A 17,596-nucleotide genomic window follows, 5' to 3' on the forward strand; every position below is an offset into this window, starting at 1 on the left:
AACCTAATTATAGGAATGAGATCATTAAGCAATTGAAACTAACTCCTGACTTATGCTCTCTTGAATATACACCGTACCTTGTCTAACCTGATTATTTTCCTAGATAGAAAGTAAGAATGAAGAATTAAGCAGTTAAAAAATTACTAGCTCTCTACACCCAACAGCCTCCTTAGCAATCCTGCAGGCAGATCACACAGGCAAAATAACATCTGAAGAGTCAGCCAGTCTGCACTCAACGGAGAATGATGCAGAACCAAACCTCCTGCCTTGATGACTCACTGAGATTCTTCGCCTCCATTTTTCCCTTTAAAAACTGTCATGGTTGAGGAGAATCTTTGGAGTTGGTCTCTGGACACAAGACCACCTTCTTCGCAGATTGCCAGCTTTTCTGATTAAAGCACCTTTCTTTTCTACTGACGCTTGCCTCTCAAATTAGTGGCTTATGAATGGCAAGCAGCCAAACCTGGGTTCGGTTACATTACTATTGCAAAAAGATTACAACTCATTGAAGACTCAGATGATGGTTTGCATGTTTAGCAATAAAGTATTTTTTACTTAAGGTGTGTAAGTTGATTTTTTAGACATAATGCTATTGCACACTTTATAGACTACAGTATAGTGTAAACATAATGTTTAAATGCACTAGGAAACCAAAAAATTTGTGTCACTCACTTTATTGCAATATTCACTGTATTGCAGTGGTCTGGATGTCTCCACAGTATCTTAAAGGTATGCCTGTACCCTTAACTTTTCACACTCTACTTAGAATTAATATCATACCATTTCACACAAAAAAAGGTAGAAACCTTCCATCCATATAAGTCCATCTAAACACCTCCCTTTATGCTATAGGTGTCATATGGATCACATCTACATACATTATGAACCCCACAAGACAATGTTATAATTTCTCATAAAATGATCATTTCTATTTTTAAGAAATTAAGAAGAAAAACTAGTTACTGATATTTACTCTAATATTTACCATTTCTGATGTTCTTCATTTCTTCTTGAGGATCCAAGTGTCTTAATATTTCCTTTCTACCTGGAGAACTTCTTTTAGAATATCTTGTAGTGCATATCTTATGCTGATGAATTTGTTTAGTTTTCTTTCATATCAGAATGTCTTTATTTTGTCTTTATTCTTGAAGGAAATTTCTATTTGATATAAAATTCTAGGTTGACAATTTCTTCCCCAGCATTTTAAAGATGTTGTTCCACTGTCTCTGACCTCCATAGTTTCTAATGGAAGTCATCAAAAGCTAATCATTGTTCCCCTGTATTTAATGTCATTTTTCTCTGGCTGCCTTCTAGATTTCTTCTTTATCTTAGGTTTTTAGCAGTTTGACTACAATGTGCCTAAGCAGTGTTTTCTTGTATTTATTCTGCTTGCATTTAACTGAGCTTCTTGAATCTGTAAATTTATATCTTCACCCCAGATTGGGAAATTTTCAGTCATTATTTCTTCAGAAGATTTTCTGCCCATTATCTCTCCTTGCCTTCTGGGATTCCAATTAGAAATATGTTAGAAAGCTTGTTATAGCTCTACAAATTCTGAAGTCTCTGTTTCTTTACTTCTATCATTTTCTATTCTTCACCTTGGATAATTTCAAGTTCTCTGGCTCTTTGCTCTGTTATATCCATTCTGCTATTAAGTTCTTTAGGTTAATTTTTTAATTTAAGATACTGTCTTTTTTAGTTCTAGAATTTAAATTTGGTACATTTTTTACGGTTTCTATTTCTCTGCTGATATTCCTTATCCTTTCATTCATTATGAACATATTTTCTTTACCTCATTTCCCCCAAAGTTACAGTTATAGTTCTTGTTTTAAAGCCCTTGTCTGTTAATTCCAACAGCTGGGTCATATTGGGGTTGCTATCTGTTGATGGTTTTTTTCTCTTGAGAATAGGTGAATATTTCCTCATTCATCACTTTGAGATGGTATCCTGGACCTTATGGATTTTGTTTCTGAAGAGTGTTGATATTTTTGTTTTAGCAGGAAATTACCTTGGTTGGACTCAAACTATAAACTTGAATCTCAGTTCAGTACCCTATCATTAGGAAGCTTGTGGTTTGCTCTGCAAATGTATGGTTCAGAGGCCAGTCAGAGATTTGGGCAGAATTTATACACAGAACTTGAGAACTTGGGACTATACCAATCTAGTTCTCAGTGGGATTCGTTTTTCATTTTCGAGCAGTAATGCTTGCCCTAAACTCTGCCATCTGATTCTTCTGGCCAGAAAGACTGTGGGTTTTCTATCAGAATTTTAGTCATCCAATGCAGCAATAACTTTACCTGTCCTAAAGCTGATAGCTATTTTTTTAAAAGAAAAAAAAATTAAGAAAACAGGAAATTTTGGACCCTCTTCCAAGTTTTGTCTCCCCTCTATAATCTTTCTGACTTTTTTTCACTCTCTAGGACCTTCAGATAGTTGTGCTACATATTTTGTTCAGAATGTATTATTGTTGTCTGCAAGAAGGTCAACTGACTAGGAGCCTACTCAGCCACATCAGAAGAAGTTTTAGTTTTTAATAGAGGAATGTAACCCGTTTATATTTCCTGTCATTGACAAGGAATGCCTGATTTTGTTTCATGTTTTTTATTTATTTATTTATTTTTTGCTGTTTCTTCTGCTTTCTAGCTTTTGCTCTAAGAAATATTTTTACTTTGATCCCTCGTCTTTTCTAGTAATTTGAAAAGTAGAAGGTGTATCTTAAATTCTAAAATACTTGACTGTATATTACCCTAGTTATCAGTGCCACAAATAATGACACTGTCACTCAGGATCTGTAAACCCTCTCTCCAAGGGGAACAAAATTTACAAATATATAAGCAAGCAGTAACTACAAATATTCACTTATACTCAATTCGTTGTTATGATCAATTTTCTTATTTCAACCACTTCTTTTTAATAAGTTCACATTTTAAGACCTCTTTCCTCCAGAGGACTTATTTAATTTTTTAAAAATCATTTCATTCTTGGGCTTCCCTGATGGTGCAGTGGCTAAGAATCCACCTGACAATGCAGGGTACACGGGTTTGAGCCCTGGTCCGGAAAGATCCCACATGGTGTGGAGCAACTAAGCCCATGCGCCACAACTACTGAGCCTGAACTTTAGAGACCGCAAGCCACAACTACTGAGCCCACGTGCCACAACTACTGAAGCCCGCGTGCCTAGAGCCCCTGCTCCACAACAAGAGAAGCCACACAATGAAAAGCCTGTGCACCGCAACGAAGAGTAGCCCCTGCTCGTCACAACTAGAGAAATCCCGCAAGGAGCAACGAAAATCCAATGCAGCCAAAAATAAAATAACTTTTTAAAAAAATCATTTCATTCTTTATTCTCTTTCTACACATTGGCAGAGCTTCTTAAATTGCTTCCCTTATCACTGATTTCATTTTCTATAGTTTTAATTCTACACTTCAGTGCTTCAAATGCTGATTTTAACTGATTTAATTAATTTAAACCCCTTTATTTCATGTAGCTTTTTTTAATTACATCTGATTTCTCAGTAAAAAAGGTTTTCAACTAATCTGTTTGTCTTCTCTCAGCTTAGATCTTCTACATCACAGAGTCTATGTTTTCCTGATTTTTAAAGAACACAAAACAGAAATCTTCTAATGCTTACTTACTTCTCCTTCCTACTTATCGTTCCCATATTAGAGTATTTTCTATTCACATAACCTTGAAAAAGGAGTGGTATGACTAATCTTGGAGAACCCCTCTAATCAAGATATGTGGTGATTCCCTTCCCTATCCACCTAGTTCTTATACTGTCTGTAATGTAGTTCAATGTTAAAAAGTGATAATTGACATCCTTGCCTTGTTCATTCCTGCAGTAGATACACCACAGTGTCCCCAATAAGCATACTTCTGACTTCTGAACTGATATACATATATTTGGTTTCATATTAAGAAACTTTCCATCTATTTACATGTTATAGAGTGATTCTATCAAGATGTTGGATTTTGCCAAATGCTCTTTCAAGCTTTTATGGCGAACATCAATAGATTTATTTTCTTCCTAAAAATATTAATATGATAAATTACATTAGTGTGTGCGTGTGTGTGTGCATGCACCAATTTTCTAGTGATATCCAGTCTTTTATTTACTATAGATACATTGGCTTGAGTTAGAATCACACAGTGTCGTTGCCTAATAATCTAAGGCAGACTTATTCTTGGACATTCAAATGCTATCTATAGCATTTTCATTATAATAAATAGCAAATTAAAAACTAGAAAGTCCACAATGCACTCTTCAGTCAATAGGGGACTTTTTTCCCTTAGCACTTTGTGTTTTACTGTCAAAGAAGCATAGTCATTTCAAGTTACATATTCTTTTTCCCCATAAAAATATATTCTTATTTTTGATTGATTAAGTCCTTAAGTTTAATTATTAATTTCAATTTAATTAACTTAATCTACCAGTCTATTATTAATCTGTTCTTAGGGTCTCCAGGCACTTAAATCGATAATATTGCTTTTCCCTACTAGAATATCATGAAATTAACAATTTTTTTCAGAACCTAAAAAGTGAGTGGCATATATATGATATTTTAATTGTGGATTTTTGCTTCTGGCTCTTCTAATGACCTGACAATATAATCTTTGAAAAGTAAAAATATGTCTATTTGTACATGAGCCATATAAAAGTATTTACCTAAATGACAAAAATGCTAAATAAATCATTTACTTGAGATTTTATAAAAATACAAAATTGAATATAAACTATCTCTAGATATAGTTTATCTAAAAATTTCCCAGCAATTTCCTACTCCTCTTTGCTTCAAGTTTAAGAACCTTAATCAGATTACCCTAGAAAATATAAAATAGCACTACAAGTGTTGTGTTACAAATGTTTAAAATATACTAAACATATTTTGAGCTTGCCAGAAAGTAGGAAAGTCCCTGCAGATCAGTAAACAAACAGGAAGCTAAAAGCTAAAGTTGTCATCATGAACTGACACTGGTTTGAGATTTTAACAACTACATGGTGTACAGGATGAGGCCTTGGACCCAAGGAAGGCAGGACTTAGAAGTGAGGACTAGAAAAAAACAGTGACATAAAGGCAGTCACTGGTACCTTATTCCCTTCACCCCCTCAAGTATTGCTTCCCGTTCTTTTCTTCTACCGGACTTTCCCAGACCACTTTCCTCCATAGCTATTTTCTCTGCTAAGTTCCTAAATTCTGGTGTTGCTTTTACTTCGTTATCAATTGTTTTCTATTAAAATTATTAATTATTTATTAAATGTTTCTGATCATTTTCTATTAAAATTAATAACTTATTTGTCTATAAATTGACAATTAAGTTATTAACTGAGAAAAGATGAGTGTTTGATTGTAATCTCCACCAACAATAACCCCTAGTCTTGTCCAGGAAATTGATGCATTATAACTAGAAATGGAAGGAATGAGATGAATAATGTGGAAGAAAATTAAACACAGCAGCTAAAGAGTTAACAGAGGGGAAGAAAATACAGTGTTCTTGTCCACTGGGCAACATGATCTGGACTTCTAACCTCCAGATTATTCTGTCTTTATTGAATGAAGGCACCACTACCCACCCACTTGTACAGGCCAGAAATTTAGAAATTGTCCTTTCCCTTTTCCTCAGTATCCAACCTATAACAAGGTGCTATCCATTTTACTTCTTAACTATCTTTCAAATCTATCCTCTCTATATACTATATCAGGTTTTCTCAACCTCAGAACTATTAATATTTTGGGCTAGATAGTTCTTTGTTGTGAGAAGTATCCCTATACACTATAGGATGTTTTGGCAGAATTCTTGGCTTCTACCTACTAGATGCCAGTAGCAGCACCAAACCCCCCATCCTGTCTAGTGACAACCAAAGATGTCTCGAACATTGCCAAATATCCTTGGTTTGCAAAACAGCCCCCCAGTTGAGAATCACTGCCTTATACCAAGTTATTATCATTTCTTGCCCAGTATACTGCAATAGCTTCCTAGTGTGTCTCCCTGAATCTACCATATCACTGCATCCCATCCTGTAACTCATTCTCCATATGATAACCAGAGTGATATTCCAAATCCAATCTTATCAGTCCCTGCTTAAAGCACTACAGTGGCTCCCCATTTCTCTTAGAATAAAATCCAAAATCCTTACTACTGCTTTATAAGGTCTTAGCTCTCACTTCTCCAGATTCATCTTGTACCTCACTGTATCCTACTTCCCCTACTTCACTGCACTCTAGCCACACTGGCTACCTTTCAGTTCCTCAAATGGGTCATTCTCTCTCCAACCATTGGGCTTTGCCTCAACCCTCTGCCAGGAAGGTTCTTCTCCCACCTCTCATAACACTCTTAGAATAAGTAGATGCTATTTTTAAAATAATAATAACTATCTGGGGGCTGTGGATTAAAAGCTGTAACCTAAAGAAAAAGTTGAATGCATTCTGATGGCTGGAAAAGAGGACACACTGTATCTGGGACAGAGTAGACAAAGATTAGTGATGACCAACAAGGAGAAAAGATAGAGGACAATGTGTCAAAAGAGTCACAAAACCTACTTTCTAGACCCTGTTCTACCACTCACTAACCATGTGATTTGTTTTTAATCTATATACAGGAAAATTAACTTTTTTGTTGTCCATTTCTATGCATTTAAACATGTAACCACCAGTACAATCGGGACACAAAACAGTTCCAAAACCCCCAAAATTCTCTGGTGCTGGCCCTTCATAGTCAAACACCTCCCCACACCAGCCCTTGGCAACAACTGACCCATTCTTTGTCCTACACTTTTTCCTTTTCCTAAGATTCATACTTAATCTGAGTCTTGTTTCTTCAGTCATGAAATTATATATACACACACACACATACATACATACACACACACACACACACACACACACACACCACGAGGAGATGGTATATATACATACCATCTTTTTTATATTAAAATATTAAGCTACTTATGATGATTGTCTGCCATGGCTAAAAAACCTGGTGTATGTTAAACATCCTGTCCAGGTTCATATTTAGAAAAGGCTTTCTTTGAATTTGTGGCTAATGCCCAATTTTTGGAATTCTGCATCTTAGACTTTCAGTCTTCTCCAGAAGGATGGCTCCATCTCGGATTTCTCTGTGCTACCTTGGTGGGCCTGTAACTTTGCTTAGTCCTACAAAGCTATGAGCTCCAGAATGTTCCTAACGTCTCCTGTGGTTGTCCTTCCTCAGTGGACCACACTGCAGTAGCTTGAGCAGCTGACTGCAATTTTCTTTTCAGCAGTATTTGCTGGGGGGGGGGGGGGGGGGCGGGGGAGGGGCGTTCCAAGCTTGTTCTAGCACTTTGCTCTTTATGAACATAGCTTATCATTGAATGTCTAAAGGTAATACTGAAGATACTGTTAAGTCAACAGTCAACTGAAGGAGAGTCAAGCCTCACATCCCCATCGATGATCTAATATGAAAAACTCACTGCCTTGTCTCATAGAGTTGTTACACTAATAAATCACAAGAATGCTATATATAACATTATAAGGATTTTAATAAATGCATCTGACAAAATCATTCATAGTTCTCTTAATAGTGTAACAGATTAGGTATAAGTGTAATTGTTTGAATAACTAGGTCTTAAGGTATTGATTAACTAATTAATGTCTCCCTAAAATAAGGCCTCTAATGGTATACTACAGGAGTCTAAACTTGGCCCTACCCTATTTACATATTTTAGTTAATGAATGGCTAAAGACACAGAAACACGATTACTAAGTTTATAAATGTCATAGCTAGTAGGGGTAGTTAAAAAAAATTTATTAGAATCATACTTCAAAAAATATCAACATAAATCAATAATATGAAACAATGTAGACAAACTAATATGCTGAAATGTTATAGGAAGGAAAAAGAGATCAACTACAAAAATATAGAAAGAGAGAGACCTAGTTTGACAACAGCTCACATAGTAATATCTGGGCATATTAGTAGATTACAAATTCATTATAAGTCATTAATGTGACATGACTTAATTTAAAAAGTAAAAACACACTATTACATTGCTCTTTTCAGGTTCAGTTATAAACTCCATGTTACCAATTCCAGCGGTCAGTTCTCAAGCTCATTTTTCACCTCCTAGCAGCATTTAACAAAGGTGATCATCCATCGGTTTTGTACCACTTTCCTTTTCCTTGCTTGACATTCTCTTGGCTCTCCTCCTACTCACTGGTTGCTCTTACCAGCTTCCTTTAGGACTGATGACTCCCAAATTTATATCTCCAGTCCAAACATTTCCATTGAAATCCAAACTCTTAAATGCATCATCAGTCTCATAATCGTAGAAACCCTACTTCCCTACCCAAATTAGCTTTTCCTATAGTCTTCCCCATCTCAGTAAACAGCAATTTTATCCTTCCAATTGCTCAGGCCAAAATCTTTGAGTCATTCTTGATCTTTTTTATTTCCATACCCTATATTCATTCCATCAGTAAATCCTTTTGACTCTGTCTACAAAATCTGACCACTCCTACCACCTGCACTGCTCCATCATGTCCCCTTGGGATTGTTACAGTCATCTCCTAAATGGTCTCCCTACTTCCAACCTTGAAACCTCATCCCCACAATCTATTCTCAGTACTGCAGCCAGAGAGATCCTTTGAGAACACACATTTATTCAACATTCATTCTAAGACTATTTACTGAGATCCATCCATGTGCAAGGCACTGTTTTAGGTACTTAAAATATGTATATCTGTGAACAGAAGAGAGAAAAGTTGCTGCCCTCCTGAAGCTTTTGCATCTTGGCAGAGGACAGATAATAAACTATATATATAGTAAATAAGTAAACGACATGGTGGCTCCATAAGTGCTATGTGAAAAAAATAGAGCAGGTAAAAAGAAGTGGTGCCAGGAAAAAAGAGCATGGGTTGTAGATTTAAATGGGAGATGAGTCTAGGCTTCATTGGCAAAGTAACCTTTGAGCAAAGACCCGAAAGAGGTAAGAACTTAGCCATGCAGGTATCTGGCAGAATAGCATTCCAGTCAGATGTTAATATTAAGAATGCATAAAATATTATTTTTGGTTCTTTCAACCTTCAACTGACCACATGATGGGCTGAAAGACACAAAATTTAAACTTGTTTTTATCTATATATTATTGTATTTTAATTTTTAATAATGTCCTAATAAGCCAGAAGTGCTTTTTCAGAAATGATAAATGAAGTATCAGAAACCACTTATGCAGGAAAGATTTAAGTCTTTTTCCAAGATTCAATTAGGAACTTTTTCTTTCATTTCATGGAGTTTCTTTTATGGCCCATAAAATGCAGTTAGAGAGGCCTGTATTTTTTTGATATGCACACATGGCATATCTAATGCTCAGGGAAAAACTGCAAGTGCATCAAACACGGGAGATCACGTGGATTTAGGAAAGATTTTTCAAATATTATACAAATACTGACTGATTTTTCAGATTAAGTTAGTTATAAAACTTAGGATAAAGCAAAGTAATCAGATTTATTAACACAATAAAATGAGTCCAAAATTGTGAATTTTTAAAAGCTTGTTTGTTTCTACCTAATTGGATAAGACACTACAGCACAGTGTTTGTTTTTACCTTCCGGTGGCCTGTTGGATGTTGCCACAACGACGACCCCGTTTTTGAACAGATTTTCAAAAAGCTGTTTCAGAATCATGGCATCAGCAATGTCAGTGACCTATGGACAGCAATACATTTGTTTTATTTTAATTTCACTTCTGCTCTAACAAATTTGCTAATGGCTCATCCTTTTTTTTAAAAAAAAAATAGAAGTGAATTCCAAGAGAAAAATTCTAATTATCATGAAGAAAAGAGTAGATAATTAAAAGCATGAAAGCCTGCAGTCTTTAAACTTGACTCTTCTTTTTTGCAAGCGTATCATTTCTATCCAAATTATCAACTGATTCTATGTTAACTTATTTTATAGAACTACAGGTGGAAAGCACAGATAATTGTCCTAAACATCTAGGAAGTCTAAATAATTAGAACTAACATGACAAACTCCCCCCTCCTACTCCCATCACAGCCTCCCTCCCCAAATAAAGAAGAGAGAGAAAAAAAGAAAAAAAAGAAATACACAGGCTATTTTGAGATTTCTAATACCTTTCTGGCAAAGGTCCCTGAAAAGGTGACTTTAAATGGTCATGGGACTTTAGAAATAAGGACAAGTAGCCAGTGAGACATAATCAGCTGCTGTTGAAAATAGAATGATATGACATAGATACTATTGTGCAATTGTTGCACAAAACAATTCAACAGATGGCCCATCACAAAAATAAGCAATTTCATTGTTCTTTTTAAGTGCCTTCTATTACTGTCCATGAATAATCAAAAGGCACTGCAGTCACTTCCAGCACAGCCAGCCTCTGCTAACCTTCCCAAACACAAATATTCCTTCTACCAAAAAAAAAAAACCAAAACCTTACAAGAATGGTTAACACAGTGCTTTAAAAAAAAAAAGCTTCTGACAAAACCAGAAATGCATAATGCAGATAACACTATTTCATCTAAGTTACAGAGATACATATAACCACTGATCTTTTCTAAAATTATTTTTAAAAATCCACAATTAGCAAGTAAGCTTAATGGTAACTTTGTTGTTTATTTTTTTAATCCCAAAAAATAGAGAGAGGCTCAAGAGGGAGGGGATATGGGGATATATGTATGCATATAGCTGATTCACTTTGTTGTACAGCAGAAACTAACACAACATTGTAAAGCATTTATACGCCAATAGAGATGTGAATAAAAATAATAATAAAAATTTAAAAAAGAGCTCTTGAAAAAAAAATCCCAAAAAATACAGAAACTAGGGAGGGTAGGAAGTTGACTTCAAAAAATAAATATATAGTGAAGATTGATGTTAATCATTGCACCGTCCCCTAAGAATATAATAACATGGGTTTTATATTCTCCCAATGTACAAATGCTTTGATCTTCCTTTAACAGCACATTTTAGATAATCTCAATAAAACTTATTTTATATTCACAAAATATATCACACAATATATATCACATTGTTTTTTTTGTTTGTTTGTTTTGTTTTTTTGCAGTACGCGGGTCTCTCACTGTTGTGGCCTCTCCCGTTGCGGAGCACAGGCTCTGGACGCGCAGGCTCAGCGGCCATGGCTCACGGGCCCAGCCGCTCCGCGGCATGTGGGATCTTCCCGGACTGGGGCACGAACCCGTGTCCCCTGCATCGGCAGGCGGACTCTCAACCACTGCACCACCAGGGAAGCCCCACATTGTTATTTTTAGACCATGTTAAAGTACATAGAAACTAGTGGAATTCTTTCAAATTAGATCATAATACTAAAAGTTGCCAACTAAATGGTTATAACACTATGAACAATAACAACCTGGGTGACAGAGGTCTAAATCACTTTTCTCTTTCAGCTGATATCTTACTCAAAAGTTCAATTATTTTCTTTCCACCTGAACAAAACCAAACCAAACTAGGATATGGGAATGTGCAGATCTTTTTTTTTTTTTGCTGTTTCAGGCTATAACTTTAAAATATTAACTAAAAACCTACTGAAGATTCCTTAAATTAAAAAGACTTCAGGAACTTACAAAGTGGTGATTAAAATGAAAAGGAAAGTGGTACTGATATTATTTAATTTGGAGCTTAGGATCACTGTCAAATTTTGCTTCCGCCAAAACACTCACAGAGAAGGCCCTTTTCAAATGCTTAAACACCAGTGGCATTTCTGATGAGAGGACAGAACAAGCTTGCAAATTTTAGAAGCAACTGCACTTTTAAATTGGATTCCCAATGCACTGACTTTTAAAAAGAATGATATCAATTAAAATCACCCAATTTTAGAGAATAAAAATGATCATTTGACTATCTCACTGAGGTTCTTGAAAAAAATAAAAATAGCTTTTATGCCCTAAGGTTCAGAAAAGTGAAGGGATGTTTAGCTTATAACACTGTACAAAGGTTTAAACTGAAAGTTGAAGAAAGCAAACAATAAGGACTTGTGGGTGAATTATCATTTGTTGTTTTTGTATTACAGAATGTTTTTGCTCTAGCAGAGTAAATTAACTTGGAGAAGCTATGGCTAATTAATAAAGCAAGAGTCACTTGGTGTAGCCGGGTGCCAATGTATACTCTTTTGATCTTGTCCCTGTACTTGTTCAGCTTTGCTGGGGAACAGAAATTTTACAGTATAAGTGAACAGAAGACAATTGGCCACACATTCTTGAAGAACGAGCTTTTTCAGCACCCAGCATTTCATTACCACCAGGAACAAAAGAGAAGCCTACAGATTACCACTAAGGGTAGTCTGCTAATACAGAGAGTGGAGACATTTCATTAGCATTAAAGAGAGAAGATTTTTTATGACCTAGAGTTGCTTTCCATTATGACTCACTTAAGTAAAAAAAGGGAAAAAAAATCTAACTGTTAATTTACATGTGTAAGTGCTTGAGTCTCAGTCATCCACTGATTGGTACAGTGCCATGTAATGAGTGACAAACATAAGCATGCATTATTAGTAATTAGTATTAGCACAGAAATAAGCATCTATTTTTATTAGCAGTTTTTAATAGCTTTCCTGTTTTATAAAAACGGTCAAAACTATTTTTTAAATGATATTGATAGCTTACAGAGGAGAATTTTGAATGATATTCTGCTCATCAGAATTCTTTTTTTTTGGGGGGGTGCATATTAGTAAAACATCTAACCAGTGTCCCTAAAAAGAGACATGAAAAAATAACATTTTTAAAAAATTTGTTCTCCTTCAGTATTCTGATATCTTCAGAATCACAAATGGTTTAATAAGAAATGTTAATATTCAAAGAGAATATAATGAAGACCCTAAAGAAAACTTTATTCTTTTATTTCAGTAATTAAAACACATAAAAACATCCTATCTACAAATTTCTCAAACAAGATAAGAATACTGCATCTATCACACGTAAAACTGAAATACTACACTTAGTAAAGATGACCAAGCTAATGAGGAATACCTTCTGCAAATGTAATCCGAATGCTACGAAAACATAATCTTAAAAATGCCCTAAATTCAAGAGAAAAGACTATATTCTTATTTTTAAGCAGCAACAATTCCTATTCATCCCCCTAGTAAAATAAATATTATACTAATTAACATCACCTAATGACGAATAATAACTAGTTAAAAATCAAGACCACTAATAGGATTCAATTTGAAAAGTGAAGTGGTGATTGCAGACATACTGTTGTTAAGATTAAAGTGCCTAAAAAATTCTTTGCTAGTAAATCAGCAATGTATCGTACTAGGCTTAATAGGCTTAAGGATAATTTTTAGGTTCCATCATTAAAACATCTACTAAAAGCCCACCCAGTTCTAGGTCTGTATATTTAAACACATAATAGAAGACATATAGCAAAGAGAACACATAACATAGCTTTTACTACTAGTGAATAAGAGCACTGATGATGGATTCAAATGTAGTTACCAGCTGTATGATCTTGGAAAAGTCACTTAACCTCTCTGACCCTTAATTCCCTCATCAATCCAATAAAGGCAGTAATAACAACTACTCTGCAAAATCGTTACAATACATATGGTAAATCCTCAAGAAATGTTGATTATGACTGTTACCTATATATGTTACATATGCTAGGTTAAGTTCTTATTATTTACGTATAGCTATACAGAATTTTAGCTGTAGATGGAATGAAACATAGCATAGTACAGTAGTTAGGAACACAGAAAGCACTCAGTAAACAGTAGGTAATATTATTACAGAATATACTAATAGATAAAATAAAAGCTTTCTAATAAATGGGCATTGAATCAAACAGTTCATAAAAGATGGATATTAACAGTAAGCAAATAGATATTAAAAAAATCAACCATAATATTACTTAAAGAAATATACATTAAAACAATGAGATCCCATTTTTCACCTATTAAATTAGACAAAAATGTGAAGATAATTTAGAATGTTGACAGGAAAAAATGCAGGTTGTTATATATAAGGGAAGTTGGACTTAGTTGGGGGACTACTTCAACAGTAGTTGAACTACTGTTGAACTAGTAGTTGAAACTACTAAGATTTATTCATTCATCTGTTCACTCATTATTATTGTTCATTAATTCATTCTCAAGCACTGTTCTAGACATTTCAGATATGTCAATTAGCAAAACAAAGATTCCTGCCTTCAAGTTTACATTCCTATAGAGAAATAATGATAATAAGCAATAAACACAATAAATAAGTAAATATATGTCAGAAGGCAATATATGTTATGAAAAAAAAGGAGGGTAAGGGGAATTAGAAGAGTGGGGGGTCAATGGCAAATTGCAATTTTAAACAGGGTTTAGGCCTTGTTAAGGAAGTAATTGAGCAAAGATCTGAAGAAGTAAGAGTTATCCTGATGGACGTATGGGGGAGGTTATTCCATGCAGAAACTGCAAAGGCTTGGCTTGTTTGTTCTAAATTGTACAGATGTTGGGGATCAGAGCGCTGGTACAGCAACATTCTGGGGTATCATTTTACCCTTTTGATTTTTAGAAAAGGGGGACAAGTAGAGATCTGGACTTGCAATTAATCCAGTTTTGATGTGCTAGAGGAGCTTCTCTAAGACCAGTGAAAGATAGTCCAGGATACTGAAACTAAGAAATCTAGGCTCTGCTCAGTGATCTCTCTGCCCTTAGGCGACACATTCTTGCCCTTAGATTCTCGCTTTCCCTGGCTCTTCTCCACAAGGGGTATATGCAAATATTGGTCTTTTCTTGCATGCAGTGGTAAGCTCCAAGGTTCAAGTTTCGTACTTCAGGGGAAACAAAACAGCAAGATTATTAACATTTTTCATTCTAGGACATTTAGGCCAACTTTGCTCAAGGGAAGAGGGTCAACACTAACATACTAGAACGCTACACTGAAATTTGTGAGCAAATAAAAGCAATCAATTTGTTTTTCCGTCTTGTTCTGTTGTCTCTGTGCATATTTTCTTCAGCACCCTGCTGAGAAAGAAGCATTTGGTATAACACCCACTATTAACTACAGTTCCCTAATCTATGAAGAAAATAGGATTGGAAAAAGTAGGGAGCATTGAGTGAATCTGAAAGTATAGGAGATAATGTTAGAGAGGAAGCAGAGGGGTTTGAGCAAGGGTAATGACACCATCTTATATAGCATAATATATCCCACCTTCAAGTTTAAGCCCTTTTAAGTTGGGTTTTCTGTTACCTGCAGGCAAAAGCATCCTAGTAGATACCTCATCTCTTTGCTTTTCTTGGGCTTTGGTTCATCAGGTAAACCTCCTTCCATTAGAGGTAACAGATTTTATATTAAGGAAGGTGAGATTTCCTCACAGTACTCCTATTTATTCTTTTCTAGATCATAGGGAAATCCTTCTTGACATAGAAGATAAGAGCAAAACATGAATTGAATAGTTCCTTTCTCATCAAGACTCTTTGCAAGAAACAGGCACAGGAAATTCAGCTAAACATAAGGGGTTTATACTTGAGACCTCAGGATGGAACAGCACTGAAAGCACCTCCTGGGAACAGGAACTGGAGATTGGCATGAAATTACAAGTAGCTCTGCAGCTGCCTAGGGAGCACCCTGGTATTCCTCCCCCTAATGTGATTCAGCTCCTTCCTATCTCTCTTTGTTCCTGTATCATTACTAAGTGGGCACTTCCCTCTGCACCTTTTAGTTCAAATACATGAGAAAAAGTATATGATTGGCTCAACCCCCAGGCCACACCACACAAGTCCAAGGTTGTTGACAAGCTTGTGGACTGGCTACTCATAGATCAGATGTCCAGACATGATCCATTTGACTGTGGGACAGATAGGGTTCTGTAGTATGGAATAAGGTCTTTAAGACAACTGGGATGAATGACTAAGTGAATGAATGAATATCAAACCAACTCTGGATAAGGCAGGAGATGACAAACAGAGCCATCACATCCACTTTCTTCTCTTCGTTAGCAAGAAACATTTTATGAGCAAGGGGTCTATCTCCCTCTTGATCTCCCTTACACATCCTTAATGTATAATTTGAAAAATCCTTTTTGTTGCCTTATATTTCTTTTACAAGATTTGGTTCATCCTGATAGATAGTTGCTTTTGTTTCCTTCTTCCCAACCATGTATCAATCTTCTAAAATCTGAACTCAATGGAGAATGCCCAGAGCAACCAGACAGGTTTCCGTTAGGACCTCACTATCAGGGTGGCATTATGACTTTCATGGGTCCTTTAACCTTCAGAAGCCCCTTCCTCAATTAAAAAATAAATTTACTTAAAAAAATATATATATAAATATACATATATACATAAATTATATTTTATAATATAATATATTTTATAATATAATTGGTATAATTGGTATAATTGGTGTAGGTATAAGACAAATATAGTACAGATGCAGACAGATACAGGCTGGATTCATTATTGACATATTCATTTCTTCTTCAAATTTTAAAAGAATTTAAATTAAAATATTTTCATGGGCCCCTAAAACTATCATGGACCCTCAGCACCATACCTATTGTGCCTAATGGGTAATTTGGACTTGCTTGCCATAAATCTTCTCAAGATCTGCTTTGCACAACCATACTTTTATCTTTTCCTAATCTTCTTAAACAGTCTTGCCAATGGTCCTCATGTCACAGAAACATGCCAATCATTTCTCAGAATGTTTTAAAATTCACATTTTTTAAGTTAAAGGTAATGAGTTTTACCTGATACCTAAGAAATTCTGATGCCTTTATATTCCTCATATACATGATGGAAATAATAATAACTATTTAATAGAATTAAATGAAGTAAGGATGTAAAAACACTTTGTAAACCCTGAATTACTTTACAAAGGTTGGGTATTAATATACTTTTAAATTTTTAATTTCAATACCTTAATCAAAAATTTAACTGTGATGGATGAAGGAACAAGATAAAACCCCAGAAAAACAACTAAATAAAGTAGAGATAGGCAACCTTCCAGAAAAATGATAGTGAAGATGATCCAGGACCTTGGTAAAAGAATGGAGGCAAAGATCGAGAAGATGCAAGAAATATTTAACAAAGACCTAGAAGAATTAAAGAACAAACACCTAGAAGAAATAAAGAACAAACAAACAGAGATGAACAATACAATAACTGAAATGAAAAATACACTAGAAGGAATCAATAGCAGAATAACTGAGGCAGAAGAATGGATAAGTGACCTGGAAGACAGAATGGTGGAATTCACTGCTGTGGAACAGAATAAAGAAAAAAGAATGAAAAGAAATGAAGACAGCCTAACAGACCTCTGGGACAACATTAAACACAACAACATTCGCATTACAGGAGTCCCAGAAGGAGAAGAGAGAGAGAAAGGACCCAAGAAAATATGTGAAGAGATTATAGTCGAAAACTTCCCTAACATGGGAAAGGAAATAGCCACCCAAGTTCAGGAAGCGCAGAGAGTCCCAGCCAGGATAAACCGAAGGAGAAACACGCCGAGACACATAGTAATCAAATTGGCAAAAATTAAAGGCAAGGAAAAATTATTGAAAGCAGCAAGGGAAAAATGACAACATACAAGGGAACTCTCATAAGGTTAACAGCTGATTTCTCAGTAGAAACTCTACAAGCCAGAAGGGA

The 17,596-nt window shown here is 35.2% G+C and overlaps 1 protein-coding gene across 2 annotated transcripts in view; it reads right to left on the minus strand.

Annotated features, from left to right (window-relative positions):
• The window catches only part of AFG1L (AFG1 like ATPase), a 194,553-nt gene that overhangs the window by 113,172 nt on the left and 63,785 nt on the right, over positions 1-17,596 (minus strand). For both annotated transcript variants that reach the window (XM_082856019.1, XM_082856020.1), the window contains exon 6: positions 9,585-9,684. In XM_082856019.1, the coding sequence (XP_082712145.1) occupies positions 9,585-9,684 (100 nt within the window). The remainder of the gene's footprint in view (positions 1-9,584; positions 9,685-17,596) is intronic.

This window comes from Leucopleurus acutus (genome assembly GCF_964270905.1).
Source record: "Leucopleurus acutus genome assembly, chromosome: 15".
Taxonomy (NCBI): Eukaryota; Metazoa; Chordata; class Mammalia; order Artiodactyla; family Delphinidae; genus Leucopleurus; species Leucopleurus acutus.